At 42.1% G+C, this 24,456-nt stretch overlaps 2 protein-coding genes across 6 annotated transcripts in view; one reads left to right on the top strand and one right to left on the bottom strand.

Moving 5' to 3' along the window:
* Positions 1-474: 474 nt before the first annotated feature.
* On the bottom strand, positions 475-22,838 carry ncdn (neurochondrin). Of its 2 annotated transcripts, none has more exons than XM_070899111.1 (7): positions 22,653-22,838; positions 19,194-19,333; positions 10,476-11,483; positions 7,410-7,651; positions 6,385-6,609; positions 4,425-4,567; positions 475-2,950 (listed from the first exon to the last, which is right to left on the bottom strand). In XM_070899111.1, the coding sequence occupies exons 2-7, from the start codon at positions 19,317-19,319 to the stop codon at positions 2,514-2,516; spliced, it is 2,181 nt and encodes a 726-aa protein (XP_070755212.1). In that variant the 5' UTR covers positions 19,320-19,333; positions 22,653-22,838; the 3' UTR covers positions 475-2,513. The 2 variants fall into 2 exon arrangements, with proteins under 2 accessions (XP_070755212.1, XP_070755211.1); XM_070899110.1 differs by lacking the exon at positions 22,653-22,838 and adding an exon at positions 22,275-22,337.
* LOC139279847 (dyslexia-associated protein KIAA0319-like protein) overlaps positions 22,490-24,456 on the top strand; it is a 109,206-nt gene continuing 107,239 nt past the window's right edge. For 3 of the 4 annotated variants that reach the window (XM_070899108.1, XM_070899106.1, XM_070899109.1), the window contains exon 1: positions 22,935-23,008. The gene's annotated coding sequence lies outside the window, so the exon portion shown is untranslated. Of the gene's footprint in view, positions 22,764-22,934; positions 23,009-24,456 lie in introns of those variants that run through there. The other variant, XM_070899107.1, reaches the window with a different exon arrangement.

Here is a 24,456-nt window from a genome sequence, read left to right as displayed (position 1 = left end):
GTACCTTCACCACAAGGACTGCAGCGGCTCAAGGCGGTGGCTGACCACCATCTTCTCAAGGGAAATTAGGAATGGGCAATAAATGCTAGCCTCGCCAACATCCCAGAAATTAGTAATAATATTCTTATTGCCGGAGAAGATAGCAATAAAATTATAGATTTGAACAGAAATGTGTTGTTAGTCGCTTTCTAAACAGTCCTGCACATGGACATCATTGAACATGAACATCTGGGTTACCTTTCGGTTTAAATACTACAGCTTATTCCGAAAATTTTACGCAAGTTAATGTTTCTTGGGTCTGGTTCTATCACTAGCACCATGTTGTTGAATTACATCTGGCATCATCAGGCCTGCTCCTACTTGGTAGTAGGCGCTGGGATTTGAACTAGTCATTTGAAAGGTAATGTTACAAGAAGAATTATTCCCCACCCAAAAATGACATTTTCAGTTGGCAGATTGTAGATTTTATGCCAGTAAATAGTTTAATTTGAGGAAGCACAGCAAAATACAAGAAAACAATTTGTAACATGAATGAAGAAATAACGTCAGCTTTTGTGTTACTCAAAGACGGTCTTTAACAGAAGCAGTGCACAAGTGCTTTTACTGGACTTTACACATAGCACTTTAAAAAAATCCAGTTGAAGCCACACATTTTCTATTTAGATGAATTAGCAATCACATTTAGACAATTAAAATAAAGATATTTCACTTGGGTCTTAAATAAAGAATGGGAGGGAATAAATACAAACAGACTTACATTTATATATCTCAGAAACATTCCAAAGTGGTTTATAGATAATGAATTCATGGAGCAACAGAAATGGAGGCAAAGAAATAAGCCACAGTGAGGCACATTTTGTATGTCAGTGCAACTGAGTCACAGTATCATACTCACATCAGGAACCATGTCTATTTGGAACAGGGAGTTTCACAAGGAGGCAAAATAATGAAACCTGTGAATATCCAGTCTGATTTTCACAGCAGACGACTTGCAAAAAATTGGAAAGCTAGGTTTCAACACTCATACTTAAGTCTTTATTTTGTCATTTCTGGATATACTTTTTTTCAGGGGAGGGGAAATAAAGACATTAGCTAAATATATGTAGAAAGATTGCAACACTGCTGCCCTATAGAAATCTACATTTTCCATCACCTCCTCTAACTCTTTGGCTAGCAGCATAATGCTCAGCATAAAAGGCAATGCTCCAACCTGAAGTAGCCAAAAGACAATGACTGCTATAACCATTAGTTAAAATTGATCAATTTTGGGGGAACTGACGATATAATATTTGTATTATCTGGACAAAGAAGTCGGAGAACTTTTATTCAAGATAGAGCTGTTCTTAACAATGTGATTTTAACAGTGGCAAAACTATTGCACAGAAAATGAGACAATCTCAGTAGTGCTTTGATAGGATCGGAGTCTGTGTGGCCTTAGGAGGCTTACTGTTAGCATCTCATTTTAAACTTTGTGGATTTTTCTGTGCTCATCAAAATACGAGCATGGAAAACATTCTGCTTTTCACTCAGTGTCAGGTATAAAGTAGCCATATAGAGTTATGCTCTCTGTCCCAGCAATGTGACTTAATCCCAAACTCAGAAGATATTACTTCCCCATTGCATCAGTACAGCATTAAAAAAATTGGGGTACAAACTGACAATCTCTGACTCAGACAAGCTATAGCACATTCTGGGACTTTTGTGCTGTGGATTCATTCTCATTAGGAACTGGATTGAGATTGACCAAACTGATTTTATTTCGGACCGCTAGAGCTATACTAAATATATTCAAAAGGGAGTTAGATGAAGTCCTTACTACTCGGGGGATCAAGGGTTATGGCGAGAAAGCAGGAAGGGGGTACTGAAGTTTCATGTTCAGCCATGAACTCATTGAATGGCGGTGCAGGCTAGAAGGGCTGAATGGCCTGCTCCTGCACCTATTTTCTATGTTTCTATACTATCGGAGAAAGAGGACATTTTCATATCAAGCTGGCTTGGATTATTAGTCCAAGATGTAGCGGCACAGCTAACTCACAAGAGAATTCCATGCTGCAAAAATCAAAGATGATTTTTCCTGTATTTATTTCTGATTCACAATTCTTTGTAACAGTTTGTTTTTTCTATTACAATACTGATTACAAGACACCTTCTAGAGGTGGGCTGGATTTTAATACCTATCAGAAACAAGATTTTTGCAACCAAGGGCAAAAGTAAGGGAGTGCGAGCGACAGCAAGTGAGCGAGAGATTTCCCGGTTGCTAGAATATATAGGGATGCAGCTGCTCCATCTCCCAAGTTATATCAAGTTAACAAAATAAGTGAGATCTATATCTTTAAACAGCTAATGAGAAGTACTTCAAAACCTAAAATTAAGTAAAATTAATAACTGGTTTAAAAAATCTTCACTATTAAATCTTTTCAGCTTCCTGAAGCACTACCAAGCTCCAAGTCCCTTCAGATCATCGTGCTAGTGGCTTTACTTGGCCATTTCGGGTGAGTGAGGTTGGCTGGTCCCTAATTTTGACAAAGACATTGCTCCAAAGCTGCCATTCCATACAGGTTTGCTTTCTCCTCACCATTATTCAGCAACATAATGTCTTTACATGGTTTACTGTTCTTTGCCAGTTCAGCTAAAACACATTGGAAGGCAGCAATAAGGTCAAACTCCACAGTCACAGGTGAAGCCTGATTTAGCAAATCAAAAATGTCACTCAACCATTCGGATTCAATTACACTTTGTGGTAGCCATGGCAACAAAGGTACACAACTACCAAAAGCCTGCATTCCCAAAAACCAAAGCTCCGAGATTTGATCCCAAGCTTCCTGGTATCTCTCGGTCACCACAATCTGTGTTCGGTCATCAACCTCCTCCATCTGAGTTGTATGTGCTTTTGACAGAAAGTGAATTGTCCCTCGGAAAAAGCCCCTGGATACTGCAGTTCCCTGTAGCACTGGGGGGGGGGGGGGGGGGGGGGGGGGGGGGAAAGAGAACACACACGATTACTTTTACTATATAACCTAAAAGACAAATCCAATCACCTCCTCTTCATCACAAACTTGTGTTAATGCCAAATCTGAGGAGGTCATAAACTTCTTGGCCTCCAAAATAGAGGATATTTATTTAGCTGCTTCAGCCTCCTCGCCCCACCACCCCCCCATCTTTTCTGACCTCTTTCAGCCTCTTCCTAATTCAGCCCCGACTCCAAAATGCTCTGCAGCTGCATCTCCAAACCTTCTAATATAATTGATCCATGAAACCCACCTCCTTCAATGTTGACCTTTGTGATACCACATTTTCATCATTCTGTTTCCATCTGTCCCAGCATATTTCTTGCAAAGACTTCTCTTCCTGCTATTGCACAATGATCTGTGCCAGCCCTAATGCTCTGTCCTTGGGCCCCTCCCATTCTTCATGCACATATTACCTCTTGCCAGCTTTATGCACAAACAGGGAATTAGCTTCCATCTCTATTTTTGAGCCACCACGCTTGGCTTTTGACTTTACTTGCCCAACATAAACTTGTATTCAGCTTGAACTTTCTCCAGCTGAACATCTGTAGACATCTCCCACCAGCATGCCAGATTCCATCTCTTTTCTTGACTGGTCACTTAGGTCAGCCCCAAGCTGAACTGCACACTGCACATCCTATCCTTTAACAATCCTGCCTATGTTCACCTTCATTGCTACCTTACCTTCATCACTGAAAGTCATCCATGCCTGTCACCTCCAGGTTCAACTTTACCAACACTTTCCTGATTGGCTTTCCAGCTCTACCCTATTTAAAACTCTTCTACCCATATCCTATCCCACTCACCTATCACATCCTCACCAACCTCCACTGACCTACCCCCACTCCCGGCCATCCCTTTCTCCCCAAAGAACTGATTTCAGTTGTCTTCCTCAGCACCATTATATCACTCCCCACCTTCAAAAGGCATCTTCAAAACCAGTTTTCTTTGACCATGATTTCAATAACCTTTCTTAACTCTTGTTCAGTGTTTCTGCTCCCCCGCTTCTGCACCACCCCTCAAGAAGTACTGTAGAATGTTTCATTATACAAGTTATTGTTGTTATGGACTCATAATTGTATCCATTCCAGACATGAGAAATAAAAGAAAATTGAAACAGGCATCTCAGTATGTTGTGAACCTTCGGGGTTTACATGTGCACTTTCCACTAGACAGCGATCAGAAGTGACAACTCTAGCTGAGTTTTTTTTACTTAATCTCTTTCAGATTTAGTCCTGTATGTAAATTGATATTAACATGTTTATTCTTTGCTTTAGCACTGCACTAGCACAGAGCTATAAATTCCCCTACCCAAAGTACAGCAAATGTTTATATTAGTTTTACATTAGATGCAGGGTTTGAAGATTGATCAACAATGATTGGGGCGGGCATTGATTCACCATCCCCACTTTGTACCTGGAGTGCCAGCCAGTGCGCGACTCATCATCAGCCCCAACGTGGTGAAGTTAGCAGCAAGAATCAGGTGACGCCGGCTGCAAAGCAATGACTGCAGGGATTCCATTAACAAACTAAGTAAAGATGAGAAACATTCTTCCTGCCTGCAACAACAGATAAAGAAGATCAAAAGGTAAGCAACAGTTTTAAAAAGAGATAAAAAATTAGAATGTCCATTTTTTCCCCCTCCCGGTAAGATATCTGGTCAGACCAAAAATGTTTCTGAAACCTATTTAACGAGTTAATTATAGTGTTACCAATTCTGGTTATGTAATGGAGAGAAAAGCCAATAAATTATTGCCAGCCTGCAATCAGCAGTGCATTTGTGAAAATGGTGGCTGGTGTGCAACGGTCACCACACGTTAAAAAAATCCACGCACAGGCATCTTCCACCCTTGAGGATGTAGTTCGGGTTCTTCTTTCAAAATACCCGTGAACCCATCCTTTTTTTTTGGCGTGGAGGCAAGTCATCCTCGTTTCGAGGGACCGCATATGATGATGATGTGAAAATGGATGCTGTACATTAGGTATAAAAAAAAGTGTCTGACATTTAATGAGTTAAATCATTAAGTAAACAGGTTAAATGGTGATCTTCAAAACAACCAATATTAATCTGCTGAGCAGTCAGAGAGCCTAACACAGTGAGTAACTGAATCATGCAAACGAGGAAGGATTCAGGATTGATCCTTGATTTCAAGCTAGGACTGCCCAAGTTAGACTTACAGGAAAAATAACCAAAATTCCCACTCATGGTCATTGTGCAGTGACCTCTGCTAGAAATGTACTTGTGGCTGTGGAGTGAGGACAAGGCATATACAGTAGCTTCATAGTTATGGTACTAGACCATCAACCTATAAGTCACCCCACCATAACAAGTGTGAAATTGAATTAAATAAATCTTAATTTTTCTGGGGCTAGCTCACAAATGTGTGACGATAAAAGCTGTCAGCTTCAGATAGGCTTACCTGGTCTGGCACACACATGACTCCAGTCTTTTACAATGTGGTTGAATCTTAATGCCCATAGGGCAAGTAGGATGGGCAATAGAATGGGAAAAAGATGGGCTCATTTGTAATGTCAGCACAACACTCACTGTCAAGATTTATGCAAGAGTAACGATAATTTGGGTGAGGTACCACAACCCAGCAAGGAGTCATGCCTTCTGGAGAAGAGGGAAGGATATATTATTGGTGGAAATTATTTAAGAATGGTACAACTGAAACAGGCCTTTACCAGCCCTGGGATACTCATTACTAGTATAAGACTGTTTATCGATAATCAGCATCACAGGCAGAGCATTAACAGTCAGAGTATTTAAAACAAAACAATGTCACTATATTAGCAAGTCGGTCTTTTACATTGTCTCAGCATTAAACTTAATGAGGCAGATTTTTCTGGCTTGATATTGGACAGGAACAACATAGCCAAAGTACACTGAGCTTGCCCAGCCCCAGGAGCACTGCAGTTGCCTGTCCTGGAACCTAGCCCAGAGGCCAGGCCTCATGCCACAAAAATGGCAGAAAATGTAAATGTAGCTGCAGGCTTGAAGCTCTGGGGTGGGATTGTCCAGCTGTTGATGGAAATCAACAAGCATAATTTGATCAGCTTCAGTGGAATCAGTGCTCAAGCTCGAAACTGAAAAACAACCAATTTCTTGCAGCCTATGTTTGCTATATGTTAAACTGGAACCTTTTCCAAATACTTTCCATGCCTCCTTCTCTCCTCTACCCTCCCACGCTAACAGCAAATGTGTTATTTTAGAATTATAAAGAAGCCCATTTTGGTGGCCCAGGTTGGGGACCGTTCAAGAAGATAAACACAAATTTCTTTTCACGAGCTTCCTAACACTGAAATCTAGGCATTTTCACTGAATCCATACATTATATTGCGACCCTCCTGATTGGGATGAGGTACTTTATACCTGATCAGTGCAGGCTCAGTTACCACAAGGTTTAGAAAAATTCCGCAGGCTGTTCGAAGACTCATCTCTGCATCATCTGGCAAAAGCAGTGCATTTTGGGAAGAACTGAAGACTTCCCACTGCTGCGTGAAATAACGGAGGAGCAAAACATGAAACCCGTGTGAAATTAAGATTCTCCGAGGGATATCCTCAGCTGAAAGGTGGCAAAATCCAGGTAATAAAAACCTACAAGTAGAGACATACAATTAGAAAACATTAAATGTGCACCGAAGTGGTAAGAGACAGGTTTCTAGCTGTAATCCTCAACACAATTTTAGCCACAACAATCAGTTTAAAGTTAAAGAACGAGTTTGCAATCTCTCGTGGCTAAAGGGTACCACTGAGCTTCTCAGTCAGTTTAATCACTTTGCTTAATCCGCCAGCTGTAATCATCCAACATGAACGTTAGAAACATAAGAACATAAGAAATAGGAGCAGGAGTGGGCCATTTGGCCCCTCGAGCCTGCTCTGCCATTCAATAAGATCATGGCTGATCTGATCATGGACTCAGCTCCACTTTCCTGCCCGCTCCCCATAAACAAACATCCACAATGTTATCTACACTCCAAAAAGGCGATCATTCCTCAGCTTGGACTCCAAATTTAGCAAAATACATACTGACAAGTTTTCAGCAACAAATCAGATCATACATTCAAAAAAATCAGCTCCCGAGCACACAAAATCTGAAGAAATGAAGTGTGGAGTGAAAAACACCGAGGGGGTGTGTAAACTGATTGAGCAATTTACAGTTTTGTTGGTGAAAAGTGGGGTCAGTTTAAGGAGGTGTAACTGTACTTTGCCTTTGTGCAAAGAATTGCACATTTTTCCAAATAACTTGAGGTTTTGTTTGACGACTGGGAAATGGAGGTACAACATGGACCAAGCCAAGCTCTAGCCCACCTGGTTGAGAAGTTAATATAATGGATTAAATAATCGTGATCATCAAATGGACTGCACTGAATGCGACATCACATTTTCATTCATACCTCAAGGCGTCTTTAGACCAGGTTGTTGCCTCGGAGCGGTCAGCCAGGGAGAGTTCTTTCACTTGATTGTCTAGGTCATCTGATTTTATTGGACATTCAAACAGCATCTGAGCGTAACGAATCAGAAAAGGCAGTATGTCACAGATTTCCTGTTTGAGTGTAGAAGTCTCCTCAGCCATCCATGCACTCAGGATCCGGACTGAGGCAAATACAAATGGGTCCCACAGCTGTTCTTCTGTTACCTTCAGTATAGAAAGCAATAAACAAATTTAAACTGTGGCAGCTAAATTTGCCCTTTAAAATATGATGTAAATGTGTGTAAGAATTTCACATTGAAAGGACCAGTGGCCATACTCAAGTTACATAGGATATATGGCACAGAAACAGGCCATTCAGCACAACCAGTCCATGCCACCATTTATGCTCTATTCAAGCCTCCTCCCGTCTTTCCTCATCTAAATCCATCAGCATAACCCACTATTTCTTTCTCCCTCTTGTCTAGCCTCCCCTTAAATGCATCTGTATTATTCGCTTCAACCACTTCCTGTGGTAGCGAGTTCCACACTCTCACCACTCTTTGGATAAAGAAGTTTCTTGGATTTCTTAGTGATTATCTCATATTGATGGCCTCCAGAAATACTCTTCTCCACAAGTGGAAACATTCTCTCTATATCTACTCTATCAAAACCTTTCATAATTTTAAAGACCTCTATTAGGTCACCCCTCAGCCTTCTTTTTTTCAAGAGAAAACCCAGCCTGTTCATCCTTTCCTGATATGTATACCCTCGCATTTCTGGTTTCATCCTTGTAAAGCTTCTCTGCAACATCTCCAGTGCCTCTATATTCTTTATATAATAAGGCCACCAGAACTGTACGCAGGTTCGATACGGGTTTAGCATAACTACTTTCCAAGTCTACTGCAAGGGATTGCGAAGGAAAGCTTCGACACAACAAGCTTGCAATAGGAAGGCCTGGTTTGCACCACTGCAGCTGAATTGTTGAAATGGTGTCTGAATCCTGGTGTTACTCAGAGTAAGAATAAACAGATTTACACAGGATGAAACACCACTGATTTTTGGATCTTAAAAAAAACTTCTCTCAGAACAAGGAAATAAGACAATGAAGTCTCAAAATGATCTTAAATGCAGAGATCAACAAATTCTGTGCATTTGGATACAAAATTAAATGTTGAACCACAGGCTATCTGTAACCTCCATACTCAACTGATGGAAATTCAATTTCCCCACTGGCACTTGCTGACTATTGATATCGGCTTTAGTTCTTGGACGACTTTAAATGTTTGTCTGCAATTATGGCCAACTGGACTGTTCCCAAGAGTGTACAGCACACTGTTCCAACTCAGTCTGGGGTTTGGTCATTTCTGGACTTTCGCAAGCAGTCACCATCAGCAGATACAACAGTTTGGCTGGTGAGCAACTCTCTCCACCGACCCCCAATCTGGTTGAGATCAAGAATTTATTACCGTGGGAATTTTCACATTCCCACAACTGCATTGTGCAACAGCCTGGTGACATATTTAAAACATATATAAACACAGTCAATTTCCACATGCACGCTGACAGCACCCAACTCTACCTTTCCACCACTTCTCTCGACCCCTGCTTGGTATCTAAATTGTCAGACTGCTTGTCCGACATCCAGTACTGGATGAGCAGAAATTTTCTCCAATTAAATATTGGGAAGACCGAAGCCATTATCTTTGGTCCCTGCCACAAATTGCGTCTCCTAACCACTGACTCCATCCCTCTCCCTAGCATCAATCTGAGAGTGAACAAGACTGTTCGCAACCGAGGTGTCATATTTGACCCTGAAATGAGTTTCTGGCCACATATCCGTGGCATAACTAAAACTGACTTTGCCCGCCTCCGCTCCTGCCTCAGCTCTTCTACTGCTGAAACCCTCATTCATGCCTTTGTTACCTCTAGACCGGACTACTCCAACTCACTCCTGGCTGACCTCACACATTCTGCACTACGTAAACTTGAGGTCAACCAAAGCTCAGCAGCCCAAGTCCTAACTTGCACCAAGTCACGATCACCCATCACCCCTGCGCTTTCTGATTTCAAAATTCTCATCCTTGTTTACAAATCACTCCATCCTACAACCCCACAACCAATCAACCCCACAAGATGTCTGCACTCCTCAAATTCTGTCCTCTTGAACATCCCTCATTATAACTGCTCAACCATCGGTAGCTGTGCCTTCAGCTGTTTGGCCCCTAATCTTTGGAACTCCCTCCCTAAACCCCTCCACCTGTCTTTTGTCCTTTAAGACGCTCCTTAAAAACTTACCTCTTTAACCGAGCTTTTGGTCATCTGCCTTAATTTCATCTTTAGTGACTCGGTGTCAAATGTATCTGTTTTGTCTTGTTAACACTGCTGTGGAGCACCTTGGGATGTTTTACTACGTTAAAGGGGCTATTTAAATAAAAGTTATTATATTATTTCTTGGAACCCCAAATAACAGCTTTAAGAATTTCCATTGTACAAAATATACGTTCTAATTCAATGTACAACGAGCTTCCATAACAAAATACATATATCAAATATGTAGCCAATGCATTCATTGCATTGCTGTAATCAATTGGTTTGGAGTCTGCACTACACAATCCAAACCTAAACAAGACCCCTGAAATATGTGTAATTTTTATATAAATATATTACTTTCACCCACACCCTCCCTAAAGTTTCCAGGGTGAACATTATTGAACAAGCTAGTTTGAAAGCGAAGAAATAATGACTAACAGGGCCACAATATCAGAGCTGCAGCATTGCAATGAATGTCTGGCCTCAAGGATTTACGAGAATGGTTCCAGGGATGAGGGATTTACGTGCAGATTTGGCGTGGGACTAACTGAACTGCTCTTCGAAAGAGCCAGCGCAGACTCGATGGACTGAATGGCCTCCTTCTGTGCTGTTCTGTTCGAGGATTCAAAACCATAGAAAAATGATCTGAACAGTTAGACACAAAAGTGTGGTTATAAGAAAATACAAATACAAAAATAAGGTAACTTATTCTTATGATAAACACATTTCCATACTTCACCTGCTTAAAATAGCCAATGATTGCTCCAAAGGCCTCTACCATTATCTGCACTAACTGACTACTTGCAGCTCCTGTTAGACAGACTTTATCGCCAAGCACACAAACCATCATCCCAAACTCGATGATACTGTAACATGCCGTGATGACATCTGGTTTAGAGTAAGTTGCACCCAGACCCGGGTCCTCCAGGCAAATCCGAACTTCCACACAGGCCAGATTCACAATCAACGCCAGGAATTTACTTCTTGTTTCAACGTTTTCTGCCAGGATCCAGTCTGAGCCATAGACAGTCAACAACAGGCCAGCAAGTTTCAGTGCTGGGTCCCGTTGCGAGGTACTCAGTTTACTGTTGAGTATGTTGAAGAGACCAGTATGAAAGTTCTTCAGGCACCCAGTGACAGATGGGTCCTCGGTTAGGATTGGTACAGAGGGCAGAAAATGCTGCAACACGTTGCACAGCTCAAATTTCCGGTTATCTTCCTCTGTAGCAAACTGTTCACTGAGCATGCTGAGTACCTTCAAGAGATCTGGCTTACAAGTTTTCCAACATTTGCTTTCCATTGCGTTCAGGAGACTGACGAGAAGACACAATGCCTGCTCATGGCCATGACATTGGTTTAGATAAGCCTGACATAATGCAGACACTGTACCTTGAGCTACTAGATGGTTCTGACCCTGAGGATAGGCAGAAACTGCATGGAGACATTGGTAAGAGTCGTCGATCATTGATGTGAAGGTGGTACTATCTGCCCCGGAGTCCATTACTGAACTAATAATTTCATTGAAAATGGGTATTTTGTTGAGGATTTGAGGGTGAGTAACCAATTCTGGATTCGTGGAAAAACATGCAAGCAGAGTCATGCCGAGAGCTCGGAAAATCTGACTGGGACACCCATGTGGTGACTCTTTGGTAATAAGAAGTCGGTTCGGGAAAGAAAATCCAATAGCATCAAATATCCGTCGACGAGTTCCAGCATCAACTTCACCAGCCTTCACCACCTTGGTCACCTAAAATAAACACATTTTATTCAAATTATTGTCAAACGTTTTGAATGTTGCTACACAAGTGTCATAAGTGTCTGCTTGGTTTACTGATAGTGATTTTTATTACCAGATTTAAAAAAAATCTGAATTAAAATTCTCAAGATTTGAACTTGTATTACATAGAAACATAGAAACATAGAAAATAGGTGCAGGAGTAGGCCATTAGGCCCTTCTAGCCTGCACCGCCATTCAATGAGTTCATGGCTGAACATGCAACCTCAGTACCCCATTCCTGCTTTCTCGCCATACCCCTTGATCCCCCTAGTAGTAAGGACCTCATCTAACTCTATGGATCATTAGTCCAGGCCGCTGGATTACTAGTCCAGCAACATAATCACTACACTACTATATCCCCATGCAACGTGTCCTCGTAATTTAACCTATTAAGCCACTGTATCATTCTGGTGAATCTGCACTGATCCACCTCCAAGGCCAAATTATCCTTCCTGAGGTGCGAAGCCCAAAATTGTATGTAGTACTCCAGTTCTGACCAAGTCTCTGAACAACAGAAACATAACTCCCTTCATTTTGTATTTCAACCCTCTTACGATCCATTAGCCTTTTGAAAAATTATTTCTGTACCTGTGCACTAGCTTTTAGTGATTTGTGTGCCCAGGCTCCTCCACAGTTCCTAGTTTCTCACCATTAAGAAAATATTTTGATTTGTCTTTGTTGGATCCAAGTGTGTGAATGTTTAAAAATGTATAGAGACATTGAAGTTGAGAACGTGGGAATTGTATAGGGACAGTATAAGCTAACAAAGAATTCATGGAGGAATAGCCATGACATCTCAGACTCGAGACTGCGAAATTTTACAACACTAACACATATTGAAACAAAACCCACAGCTTGCAGAAAAACCTCAAGGTCTTATTAAATCATGTTATTAACCTGAAACATTAACAGAAGGTCTTTGTTTAAAATCAGACCATACTTAGGTCGGCTTATGAGTGGACAAAGGGAAAGAGGGATCAAAAGAGATTGGCTGAACTAAGATGTCACTCTAGCCCTATCTTGTTATCTTTTGCCGAAAATGTATAACCGTCATCCCTTTACAATGTAACGTCACTTTGTCCGTAGGAAGTGGGTGCGTTCTATCAGAGTTGCATTCCTTCTGTCTGATAAGATCCCCGATCGGGATTTGCTTTTTAAATAAAAGCTTGCTTTGTTTAAAGCACAAACGGTATTCGTTTCAGTAATTTTGCTGAACCAGATTGAGGTAAAAGAATCCAGAAATCAACGTTTGGTGTCAGAAGTGGGATCTCAACGGACGACTGCCGAAAACTTGCGAATTAAGAACCAGACTAGCCTTGGATGAGACGAGGGGAAAGTGGCCACTGGAGTGAGTATGATTTCAATACTGCTCCAGTTTCCCCCAGTTTCAAAAGTCTGAGGAAAGTTTAGCCACTCGCTGGTTCTCAGGTAGTGTCTGAACGAGATCCAGGACAATCTGGTGAATACCTTTCAAACTTAGAATAGGGATAGAGATAGGGAAATTGCGCGGTGACACAAACCAAGCGGCGACTTGGAAAGATAGGTTAGAATAGGTAAGTATTGCGCAGTGACGCAAACCAAGCGGCGACTTGGAAAGATAGGTTAGGTAAGTCTGCCTGGGTTCGAGGCCCAGAGCCTGCCTGGGTTCGAGGCCCAGTGTCTGTGTGGGTTCGAGGCCCAAGTAGATCCGTGCGGTGACACGGAAAGTAGGGATAGTTAGAGCTAGATAGGGATAGATGATCAATCATGGATCCAAAAATTAATAGGAAAGAAAAGAGACTCTTGTGAACGTTTGTTTTAAATGAGAAATGCTTGTGTGATTTTTACTGTGTAAAAAAAAAGCCGGGGAGTTGTGGTTTGTTTTAGCTCCACCCACTTTTTCAAACAGAATGAAAGTTTTTTTTAACCCTTCGTAGTGTTGTCCTGTATGTGGGAAGTTTAAGAGTGTGAACCTTATTGAATTACGTATATTCGGATGATAAGTTACGGAGCCAGGAAATGCACAAAGGATAGGTTTGTTGAGTAAAAAAAAAAAAGAAAAAAATACATGGTCCCGGTGGTTAAAAAAAAGGATTTGACATGCTCACTTACTTGTCGAAAGAAAACATTCAGAGAAGGCACAGCAAAACAACTGAGATGGATTCAAAAAAAATATTATATTAAATAACACGACCTTGAGGCTGGAACAATTGAGATAACGAAAAGCAGTCCACAGCCTACATGCCAGACTTCCCTCTAGTTATGGAAAAGACAAAAAAAAAGTAACGTACTAAATAGGTGCTGAAAGAAAAAAAATGTTCTGAGATTTTAAATTATGAGAAAAATTCCACTGCAGTCTAAAAAAAATCACTCCTGTCGAGTTGGCAGAAAAACTCCATTAAATTAGGGCTTTCATTGACAGAAGGAGGACATATTAAAAACCGTTGACTTCTTAAAGAAAGAGTGCACTCACAAGAAACGTACTCAGAGTTCCACTAGGACCTCTGAGAAATGTATCGATAGACTACGTAGTTAAAATGGTTGGCTTTGCGTTGACCGAGGCTGATGACGAAATTGAATTTCAGTAAACAAATGTGTGGTCTCGTTTTAAATGATGAGTCAGACTAAAAATCCTGCGAAGGATAAGTTAGCCTCGGAAAAACCAATGCCAACCACCCAAGATGTTATAAAAGCACAGGAGGACGCTCCTGAAAAAGATAAACTGTTGTGGAAATATTATGGATGTACTTATGACAATGTTTCTAAACTCTGGACCACTCCCGCGGAACAGACTTGCATGTCTGACGAGTTGGCTCTATGGGTTATTGACTGTATGCATTTTGCTACTCATTGTGGAGCAAGAACCACGAGTGATACACTTTTGGCTACTTGGTGGCACCCTAGACTCCAGGCGCTCGCCCAGAACATCAGTAGTCGTTGCCTGGTTTGCCAGCAACATAATCCAGGGAAGGGAGTCCCCTGTGATTGGGGTAAAACGCCCCTACCCGAAGGTCCCTTTGAGACATTTCAGTTGGACTACATTGAGTTGCAAAAAGTTCAGTGTTACAAATATGTGTTAGTAATAGTAGATGTGTTTAGCAGATGGATTGAAGCCTACCCTACCCTGGACAATAAAGCTCAAACTGTTGTTAAGGTGTTAATGAGGGAAATTGTTCCTAGATATGGTATCTCAGCTCGACTGATGACCACCTATGTTCTTTCTCTGACTCAGGCTCTGCGACTAGCTCACAACCAGGTTCAAGATGCTCACCTCGACCTCCCAGTTTTACCCGAATTGTCCCTCGTGACACCAGGGAAGTATGGTTTCGGAAGGGATTAGAGCCACAATGGGAGGGGCCTTTTCAGGTGTTACTCACTACCCCCACTGCAGCCAAGGTTGAGGGGAAAAGTGCCTGGGTTCACCTGCACTACTGCAAGCTCACCACCCTCTAACGAACCTATTTTACTGGTTATTCTAACTCCTGTTTCTGTTCCAGACTTCCTCTTCTCCATAGCTGAACAAGGCCGTTGCCATCCTAATTGGAACGTGGACCAGTTTGAACTTTTACCCATAGTGATAGACAGCCAGCTACACCGACGGTGACCTGAGAAGAGAGACGGGAAAACTGAACTCTTTTAATCAGCAAAATAATTGGACTATTTATCTGAATCCTGAGCCATAAGATGAAACTGTCTGTATGCCACAGTCTGTATAATAGTGTTGATATATGACAGTTTCGGCGCATGGGAGGGGAGACAGAAACGAGAGCTCCATGTAAACACCTTTTTGTACATGTCTTATGTTTATGCGCAAAATGGGAACTTTTCTAGATGTTGGTTGTGTTCACATATCCCTATACATTCCAAAGGGGGAATTCCTTTGCGCCCCGTTCCACTAACCCTAACTGAGACGGTCAGATGGATTCAGAGCCAAACTATCACGAGAGGAGGGGGACCAATACTGCTGAAGCTCTGGAGGGCATCACAGCTGAAATAAGGACCGTAGCATTACAAAACCGAATGGCCCTCGATTACCTGTTAGCTGAGAAAGGGGGAACGTGTGCCCTGATAGTGCAACATTCAGACCCTTACATTCCTGATAGTTCAGAAAACATAACCAATCTCGATGATCACATAAGAAGGGAGGTGAAGAAGTTATCCACACCAGCAGAAGGATCTAGCTGGTTTGATTAGCTATCAGATGGATCTTGGAGATCCTATCTAATTGTTGGTTGCCTTAACCTTTGTTGTAAAGTAATGATGGCAAGGTTAGCAAACCCTCTTGTGGTCAAGGGCTCCCGAGTTATGGTCCAACGAACTAAAGAACTACTCGACAATAACAACAATATGGATCAGGAAAGAGAGTGCGAATGGCTGAATGCGATACTCCTGGAATAGTCACCAGGGTTATCATGGAATGATAAAAGGGGGGAATGTGAATGTTTAAAAATGTATAGAGACATTGAAGTTGAGAACGTGGGAATTGTATAGGGACAGTATAAGCTAACAAAGAATTCATGGAGGAATAGCCATGACATCTCAGACTCGAGACTGCGAAATGTTACAACACTAACACATATTGAAACAAAACCCACAACTTGCAGAAAAACCTCAAGGTCTTATTAAATCATGTTATTAACCTGAAACATTAACAGGAGGTCTTTGTTTAAAATCAGACCATACTTAGGTCGGCTTATGAGTGGACAAAGGGAAAGAGGGATCAAAAGAGATAGGCTGAACTAGGATGTCACTCTAGCCCTATCTTGTTATCTTTTGCCAAAAATGTATAACCGTCGTCCCTTTACAATGTAACGTCACTTTGTCCGTAGGAAGTGGGTGCGTTCTATCAGAGTTGCATTCCTTCTGTCTGATAAGGTCCCCGATCGGGATTTGCTTTTTAAATAAAAGCTTGCTTTGTTTAAAGCACAAACAGTATTCGTTTCAGTAATTTTGCTGAACCAGATTGAGGTAAAAGAATCCAGAAATCAACAAGTGGATGATTTTACTTTCCCACACATTGAACTCGACCTGCCACAGTTTTGCCCACTTACCATCTCTCTATGTCCCTTTGCAACTTCTTGCTCCCATCTACACAATTACTGTGCTTTCTAACTTAGTGTCATCTGCAAACTTCGAGTCTCTGTTCCTTCATCCAGGTCACTGATTTTTTTATGGTTAAAAAGCTGAGGCCCCAATAAGAGTGCATTCCCAGTATCTATACTCTCTGTCCCCTACCTCCCAACCAATTGCCAACCCATGTCACAAGGTTCTCTCTACTTCTGTGTACTTTTATTTTTGCAAATATGCATAAGGTGCTATATAAATGTAAGTCTTTTATTGGTTATACAAATTCATCCACTTCAAACTCAAATTAAAATGACTTTTATGTGGTCATAGAAACATAGAAAATAGGTGCAGGAGTAGGCCATTCGGCCCTTCGAGCCTGCACCACCATTCAATATCATGGCTGATCATTCCCTCAGTACCCCTTTCCTGCTTTCTCTCCATACCCCTTGATCCCTTTAGCCGCAAGGGCCATATCTAACTCCCTCTTGAATATATCCAATAAACTGGCATCAACAACTGTCTGCGGCAGGAAATTCCACAGGTTAACAACTCTCTGAGTGAAGAAGTTTCTCCACATCTCAGTCCTAAAAGGCCTACCCTTATCCTAAGATTGTGTCCCCTGGTTCTGGACTTCCCCAACATCGGGAACATTCTTCCCGCATCTAATCTATCCAGTCCCGTCAGAATCTTATACGTTTCTATGAGATCCCCTCTCATCCTTCTAAACTCCAATGTATAAAGGCCCAGTTGATCCAGTCTCTCCTCATATGTCAGTCCAGCCATCCCGGGAATCAGTCTGGTGAACCTTCACTGCACTCTCTCAATAGCAAGAACGTCCTTCCTCAGATTAGGAGACCAAAACCGAACACAATATTCCAGTTGAGGCCTCACCAAGGCCCTGTACAACTGCAATAAGACCCCCCTACTCCTATACTCAAATCCCCTAGCTATGAAGGCCAACATATCATTTGCCTTCTTCACCGCCTGCTGTACCTGCATGCCAACTTTCAATGACTGATGACCATGACACCCAGGTCTCGCTGCACCTCCCCTTTTCCTAATCTGCCGCCATTCATATAATATTCTGCCTTCGTGTTTTTGCCCCCAAAGTGGATAACCTCACATTTATCCACATTATACTGCATCTGCCATGCATTTGCCCACTCACCTAACCTGTCCAAGTCACCCTGCAGCCTCTTAGCATCCTTCTCACAGCTCACACCGCCACCCAGTTTAGTGTCATCTGCAAACTTGGGAGATATTACACTCAATTCCTTCATCTAAATCATTAATGTATATTGTAAAGAGCTGGGGTCCCAGCACTGAGCCCTGCGGCACTCCACTAGTCACTGCCTGCCATTCTGAAAAGGACCCGTTTATCCCAACTCTCTGCTTCCTGTCTGCCAACCAGTCTCTATCCACGTCAATACATTACCCCCAATACTATGTGCTTTGATTTTGCACACCAATTTCTTGTGTGGGACCTTGTCAAAAACCTTTTGAAAGTCCAAATACACCACATCCACTGGTTCTCCCTTGTCCACTCTGCTAGTTGCATCCTCAAAAAATTCCAGAAGGTTCGTCAAGAATGATTCCCCTTCCATGATGACTTGGACCGATCCTGACACTGCTTTCCAAATTCGCTGCTATTTCATCCTTAATGATTGATTCCAACATTTTCCCCACTATTGATGTCAGGCTAACCGGTCTATAATTACCCGTTTTCTCTCTCCCTCCTTTTTTAAAAAAGGTTGGTGCTGGAGAACTCAGTACCTTCTCATTTGACACCTTTCTGCATCACCAGATGTGGAGAAAAGCTCTTTCTGTTCTGCTCAAACAATTAATTTTTAACTCCAGCCTCAGAAAAGCACCTTGCATTATGGCTTGCCACCCTCCCCCTCCGCCCCTCCACACAGCTACTTGTATGGTTTCACTGAATAAATCTGCCATATAAATGCATGTCTTTGTTTTTATTGAAACACTTCTTCACACAAATGTTGGCGGAAATCTGGAAGACGCTTCCCCAAAAAGCTGTTGAGGCTGGGGGTCAATTAAAAATTGCAAAATTGAGATTGATAGATCTTTGTTACGCATGGGTATTTAGGGACATGGAGCCAAGGGGGGGAAAGAGAGTTACGATACAGATCAGCCATGATGTAACTGAATGGCAGAACAGGCCAGAGGACTCAGTGACCGAGACTCCTGTTCCTATTTTGTGCAGGTGATTAACATCAATCTATAAAACACTCATTACATATATAACTGCTAAAGATGAAGGTTTTCTGCCTGTGCTTTGATCATGATGGTGTAAAGGTGAAAGAACAGTGTACCAGTCAGTAATGTTCACTGAGAACAGAATGTTCTATTTTAAAAAAGTCACATTCCACTTTTAGGTTTTCTTCCCTCAACCTAGACCATTTGCACTATACAACATTCAAATAAATTGTAAATAAGGAGAATTAACTGCTTAATGGATTGACAATTCCCAGCAGGCAAAATAATTGTTGCATGTTTAATAAGTTGATGTATAAACTCATTTCATACACTGGGAAACTTGGGCGTAAAATTCTCATCTGACTCTTCGAGTTAGTGTCAGCAGAAAACTTGGCTGGAGTACCAAAACATTCTTCTTACCAGTAAAAGAGCTGCAAACTGCTCGCTATCATTTTTTGCATCTTGTAGAACCTCAAGACATCGTTCCAGTGTCTTGTTTCTTGCCCCATCTTCAGTCGCGGATGGATTCTCTGAATTTGATGCCATTAGTGCAATCCTAACTGCAATAAAATATTTCAATACAATTGAGAGTTTTCTACAGAACAACATCAGAGGAAGATAGAATTTCACAGCCTGACAAAAGCACCAGGCACAAAGATGATACATTTTCATTGAATACTAATCCTTCAGTATCAGAGCAAGAACAATAACTGATACATTTTCATTCAAAATACTGATTGCTCTTTCTTCTCCCCAGAAACTATGCAGTAACTTTCAGGAGATGGGACAGTGATTTATAAACATTTAAATTCATATATTTAAATAAACATTTGACTCTATTCTTCTGTTAGCAGGTATAAAATTAGTTTGAATGGAGAAGCAATTGTCAAAAATAAATAGATTAAATGAAAAAGAAACATTTAACTAGACACCAAAGAATGTTTCCACTATGTACACATAAAGATCTTTGCACTGTGAAAAAATCTAAAGCTAAACCAAACCAAGCCAGGCATACAATCCAACCTGATCAATCAATAAGTTCCTCACAAGTCATAAAGAAAGAATACATCTCCCTATCTGGAATTTTGTGCAATTGCAACAGATTGACAACTATTTCTAGAGGTTTAAAAATTGTGTAATTTTTCAGAACATTGTGCTCATTAAGGAGAGGAATGCTAGTGCTATCTATCTCCAGTATTAAATTCCGTTCCCTAGCTACCGACTTCATCCCTCTCCCTGGTAACTGTCTGATGCTGAACCAGACTGATCGAAATCTTGGTGTCGTATTTGCAGGCGAGATGAGCTTCTGACTACATATCCGCTCCATCACGGAGATCGCCTACTTCTACCTCTAACATCGCCCGACTCTGCCTCTGCCCATCTGCTGCTGAAACCCTCATCCATGCCTTAGGTTCCTCCAGGCTGGACTATTCCAATGCTCTCCAGGCATCCTCCCATCACCCACCCTACATAAACTTGAGCTCATCCAAAACTCTGCTGCCCATATCCTAACTCATACCAAGTCCTGTTCATCCATCACTCCTGTGCACGCTGACCTACATTGGCTCCTGGTCCGGCAACGCCTCGATTTAAAAATTCATATCTTTGTTTCCAAATCCCTTCATGGCCTTGACCCTCCCTAATTCTGTAACCTCCTCCAGCCCTACAACCCTCCGAGATCTTAGCGCTCCCCCAAGTCTGGCCTCCTGCGCACACCCATTTTTTAAATTGCTCCATCATTGGCGGCCGAGCCTTCATTTGCCTAGACCCCAAGCTCTGGAATTCCCTCCCTAAACTTCTCCGCCTCTCTATCCTCCTTTCAAACGCACCTTAAAACCTACCTCTTTGACTAAGCATTTCATCATCTATCCTAATATCTCCTTACTTGGCTCGAGTGTCAAATTTTGTTTGATAACACTCCCGTGAAGCACCTTGGGACATTTCACTTCTTTAAAGGTACTAGACAAATGCAAGCTGCTGCTGTTGCTAGGGAATGGAACACTTTCTATTTCAGGTACCCAATGTCAGTAGTAAGCACTGTGAGGTCAGGTTGGAGGCAGAGTAATGCTCCCTCTATTCCAATTTCAGGACAGCATCCACCAGCTGTAATATTTCCCACATCGGCTTTAATAAAGCAGCTAATTTATGTTCTGCACTAGAAGCAAAATTGACCCATGTACTACTGCTCAGTAGAAACTGGATTAGAGTACCTAAATTCATTGTGTGTGGAACCTTTACACCAGCAGACAGTTGCAACACATCAGTTTGGACTACATTTGAACCAAGCATTTAACCTACTAAACCACCATGAGATCAAGGATCTTTGGGATGTTTTACTGCATTAAAGGTACTACATAAATGCAAGTTGTTGCTTCCAACATAAACAACTTTTTGTTTCAGAAACTATTAGTTGATCTAGCTTCATACAAAACATTCAAATATTTCCACTTGGTGAAAAAACATGATGTGTAACAAAGCATCTTTTTCTTAACTCCAGCAGAAGTAGAATAAGAGACCTCCCATGCAGGAGGTAAAGTGGGGTTACACATTCTGAAGCAACTTATTGATCCCCAAAATACATCACATATGTTCCAAGTATCCCAAGCTGGACACAAAAACAACAGTAACTGACTTCTGTCTCTGAGTTACCATATTACTAAAATATTCTCTTTGATCATGCAAGTTGCAAGATATACAAAACTATGGATGGCAGGCTTGAATACAGCTAACAATATTAGACTGGAGGATTTGTGAGTATATCAAAAGGAGGAAGACCAATTATAGTTAATGTTTATACAATGAATATATTAACAAAGAGATCAGCATAACCTGATTAGACTTCTCTTCAAACGAGAGACACTGTTTTAGAATTGTTTGTAATTCCATTTTTCACAAAAGCATGAACGCAGTGACACAGTGGTAGAATTTGTGGATGACACGTTTTCTCAAATGACACGCTTCCATTATAATTAGAAATATTGTCCATGGGTGCTTGCAGCTCTCCAGCAAGTTGCATGTGGGGGCACCACAAAAGTTTAAATACAAGAGACTACCTCAAAGTGCTTCAAATACCATTGATTACTCTCATTGCTCATCAAAGTAGTTATACAAGCACAGCCTTCTTGCACAAAGCAAAAAAATGAAAGACCAGCTAATTTGCTTATGATGTTGGGCAGAGGGAATTCAATGCTTTTCAAATAGTGATAGAGAATCTCAAAGTGTCCACCTGAACCACTAAAATGGGCAAAAGAAATGAGGCCTTAGTTTAATATCGCTTCACAAGGCCATGCGACAGTGAAGCACTCCCTCAGTACCGCACCGGCGGGTCAGCTAAATTATGCTCAAGTGGCTCATCTGAAGCAAAAGCGGATACCAACAAATGAGTCAATCGCTCAATCTAAGGTTTCTAATTTCGGAACAGCTTTGTTTGGAAGATGTCCCGGTTGATGAACCACTTGGACACTGGCGGGTTTACAAAAAAAGATAAAACTGAGCAATTACCACAGCCGCGCGCACACACTCCAGAGCCGCCAGCACCTCACCACCATCCGGGTAACAGTGAACTCTGACCCGAGCAACGCCAACCAATCACCGTCTCTGACATTCAGCACGATAGACCAATAGGAACACGACTCCCTCCCCAAGCAACAGTCGCTACGCGCTGACCGAGCACGGGCAGAGCGGCGTCATGTCTAACTCAGGCCTGTCCCTCCTGACATTGCTAGTGAAGTCCCAAACTCTGACACACAACGGCGCTCTATTTTTTTCTTGCCGTGTAATATATATGCGGTTTGTTTTGAATTAGATCTCCTATTTATTGGCACGATATGGCAGTGAGGAACAAACGCACTCCGTTCATGTTTCCGCGGGATACCTTACCCGCGCCCTCCCGCTCCGCACTCGCCGCCTTTCACACATTTCGCCGTCACGCGCGAAAGCTTGGATTCCGAGTTACATTGTTGGTGGTTGTTTCCCTGAGCCGTTGTGACGGTGAGATTGTATGGTTGTTTATTGATGGGCGGAACTGATTTATTAATCCTTTGCAAAGGTGTCGATTTGGGGGAAAGTGATTGGTTGGTGGGGTGGGGGTGTCAGTAAACGGAAGTGACGCCGTGGTGTGTTTGAGATGCTCGAGTGGAGAAGCTCCCGTCACCCGAGAGAGCGGGCATTGGGCACCGGGCACCGAGACCCAGAGACCGGGGACCGAGAGATCAGGAACCGGGAGACCGAGAACGGTGAGCGTTAGACCGAGGAATGGGGGAGCGTGAGCGAGATACCGGGGATAGGGAGAACGGATAACTGTGTGAGACTGAGCACCGAGGAGCGTGAACCGAGAGACCGGGCACTGTGAGACTTGGGGCCGTGAGATGGGGACCTGGGCCCGGACCGGCGCATCTGCCGGGGCAGCAGAAACAAGCGGCGTCTGTCAGAGCGCAGGCTGGACAGACGAATAACGTTGGGACGAGTCTGATCCTGACCGGGGCTTGTGGAGCCCGAGCGGCAGGTGCCCGTCGCACGAATGTTTTTATTTATTTCAAATTCATTGCCCGATGTGTTTTAATATAGATTCCTGCTGCAGCAGTAGAGTGACGATTCACTGTTTACTGGCGAGTTTATTAACCCCCCGCGTCTGCCATGAGGTGTTCGCCGGATCGAGCTGGAAGTTAACAGTGGCCGAATAGCGTTTGGAGTTGGGAAGTCTCCAGCTCTGATCGTTCACCTGATATTTTAGCAGGCGAAATAAAATATACGATGAGTGTTAGAACGGATTCAGCTAGATTTAGTTTTAAGTCTTAAACATTGATGTTGAGGAATAAGCGTTACGGTTTTTTGTCTGCTATGTGCGATTGGATCTCGTAATGTGTGATCTGTGCGATTATTGGAGTGACGAAATATATTTTAAATTATTTGCAATAGCATATAGTTTTTTAAATCTTGATATGTAAAGAAAATAACGCATTGGTATAGCGCCTTTCACGTCTTCAAACGCAGCCGTTAATTTGCACACTGACGATCGTGTTAGTTGAGGGATAAATATTGGGCAGGGCACTGGGAAGAACTCCCCTCGTCCTTTTTTGAGTAGTGTCATAGAATGTTGAACAGACAAACCTTGGTTTGAGGTCTCACCAAAAAGATGGCACTTCTGACGATGTGGTGCTCCCTCAGTGCTGTACTAAAGTATCAGGTTAAATGATGTGCTAATATTCTGGAGTGGGATTTGAATCCACAGCATCCTGACTGAGGTGAGCGTGCTACTAATTGAGCCAAGCTGAATTAATTGATGCCTTTGGTTTCAACATATATAAGTGACAGTTTAAGTTCGTTCATTAAATATTACTTGTCTGGCTACATTGTAATTACTGCATAACATTATTTCAGATTGTATTCAGCAATTAATGGCTAAATTTGATTTATAACTGAGGCTGAGTGTATCAACATTTAGGGTTTATAGTTTTGAACGATGGATGGAAAATCTAAAGGAGCTTTTTTGATGTCGACATATACACTCTTGTATTTCACCAGTTCATCAATCTATAATAAACTATCCACATGCAGTTTCTTGAGTAACTAACAATTCCCAGTGGTCTTCTGTAGCTAATTCTATAGGACAGACCATTCTGCAAATGGCGTACAGACTTGAGGCAAGGCAGGGAGCACTTTCTGTGACAAGTTAACTTTTTTT

Source organism: Pristiophorus japonicus, chromosome 14 (genome assembly GCF_044704955.1).
Source record: "Pristiophorus japonicus isolate sPriJap1 chromosome 14, sPriJap1.hap1, whole genome shotgun sequence".
Classification (NCBI taxonomy): domain Eukaryota; kingdom Metazoa; phylum Chordata; class Chondrichthyes; family Pristiophoridae; genus Pristiophorus; species Pristiophorus japonicus.
Note: the sequence above shows the minus strand (reverse complement) of the source record. Positions and strands in the feature narration are given on the sequence as shown.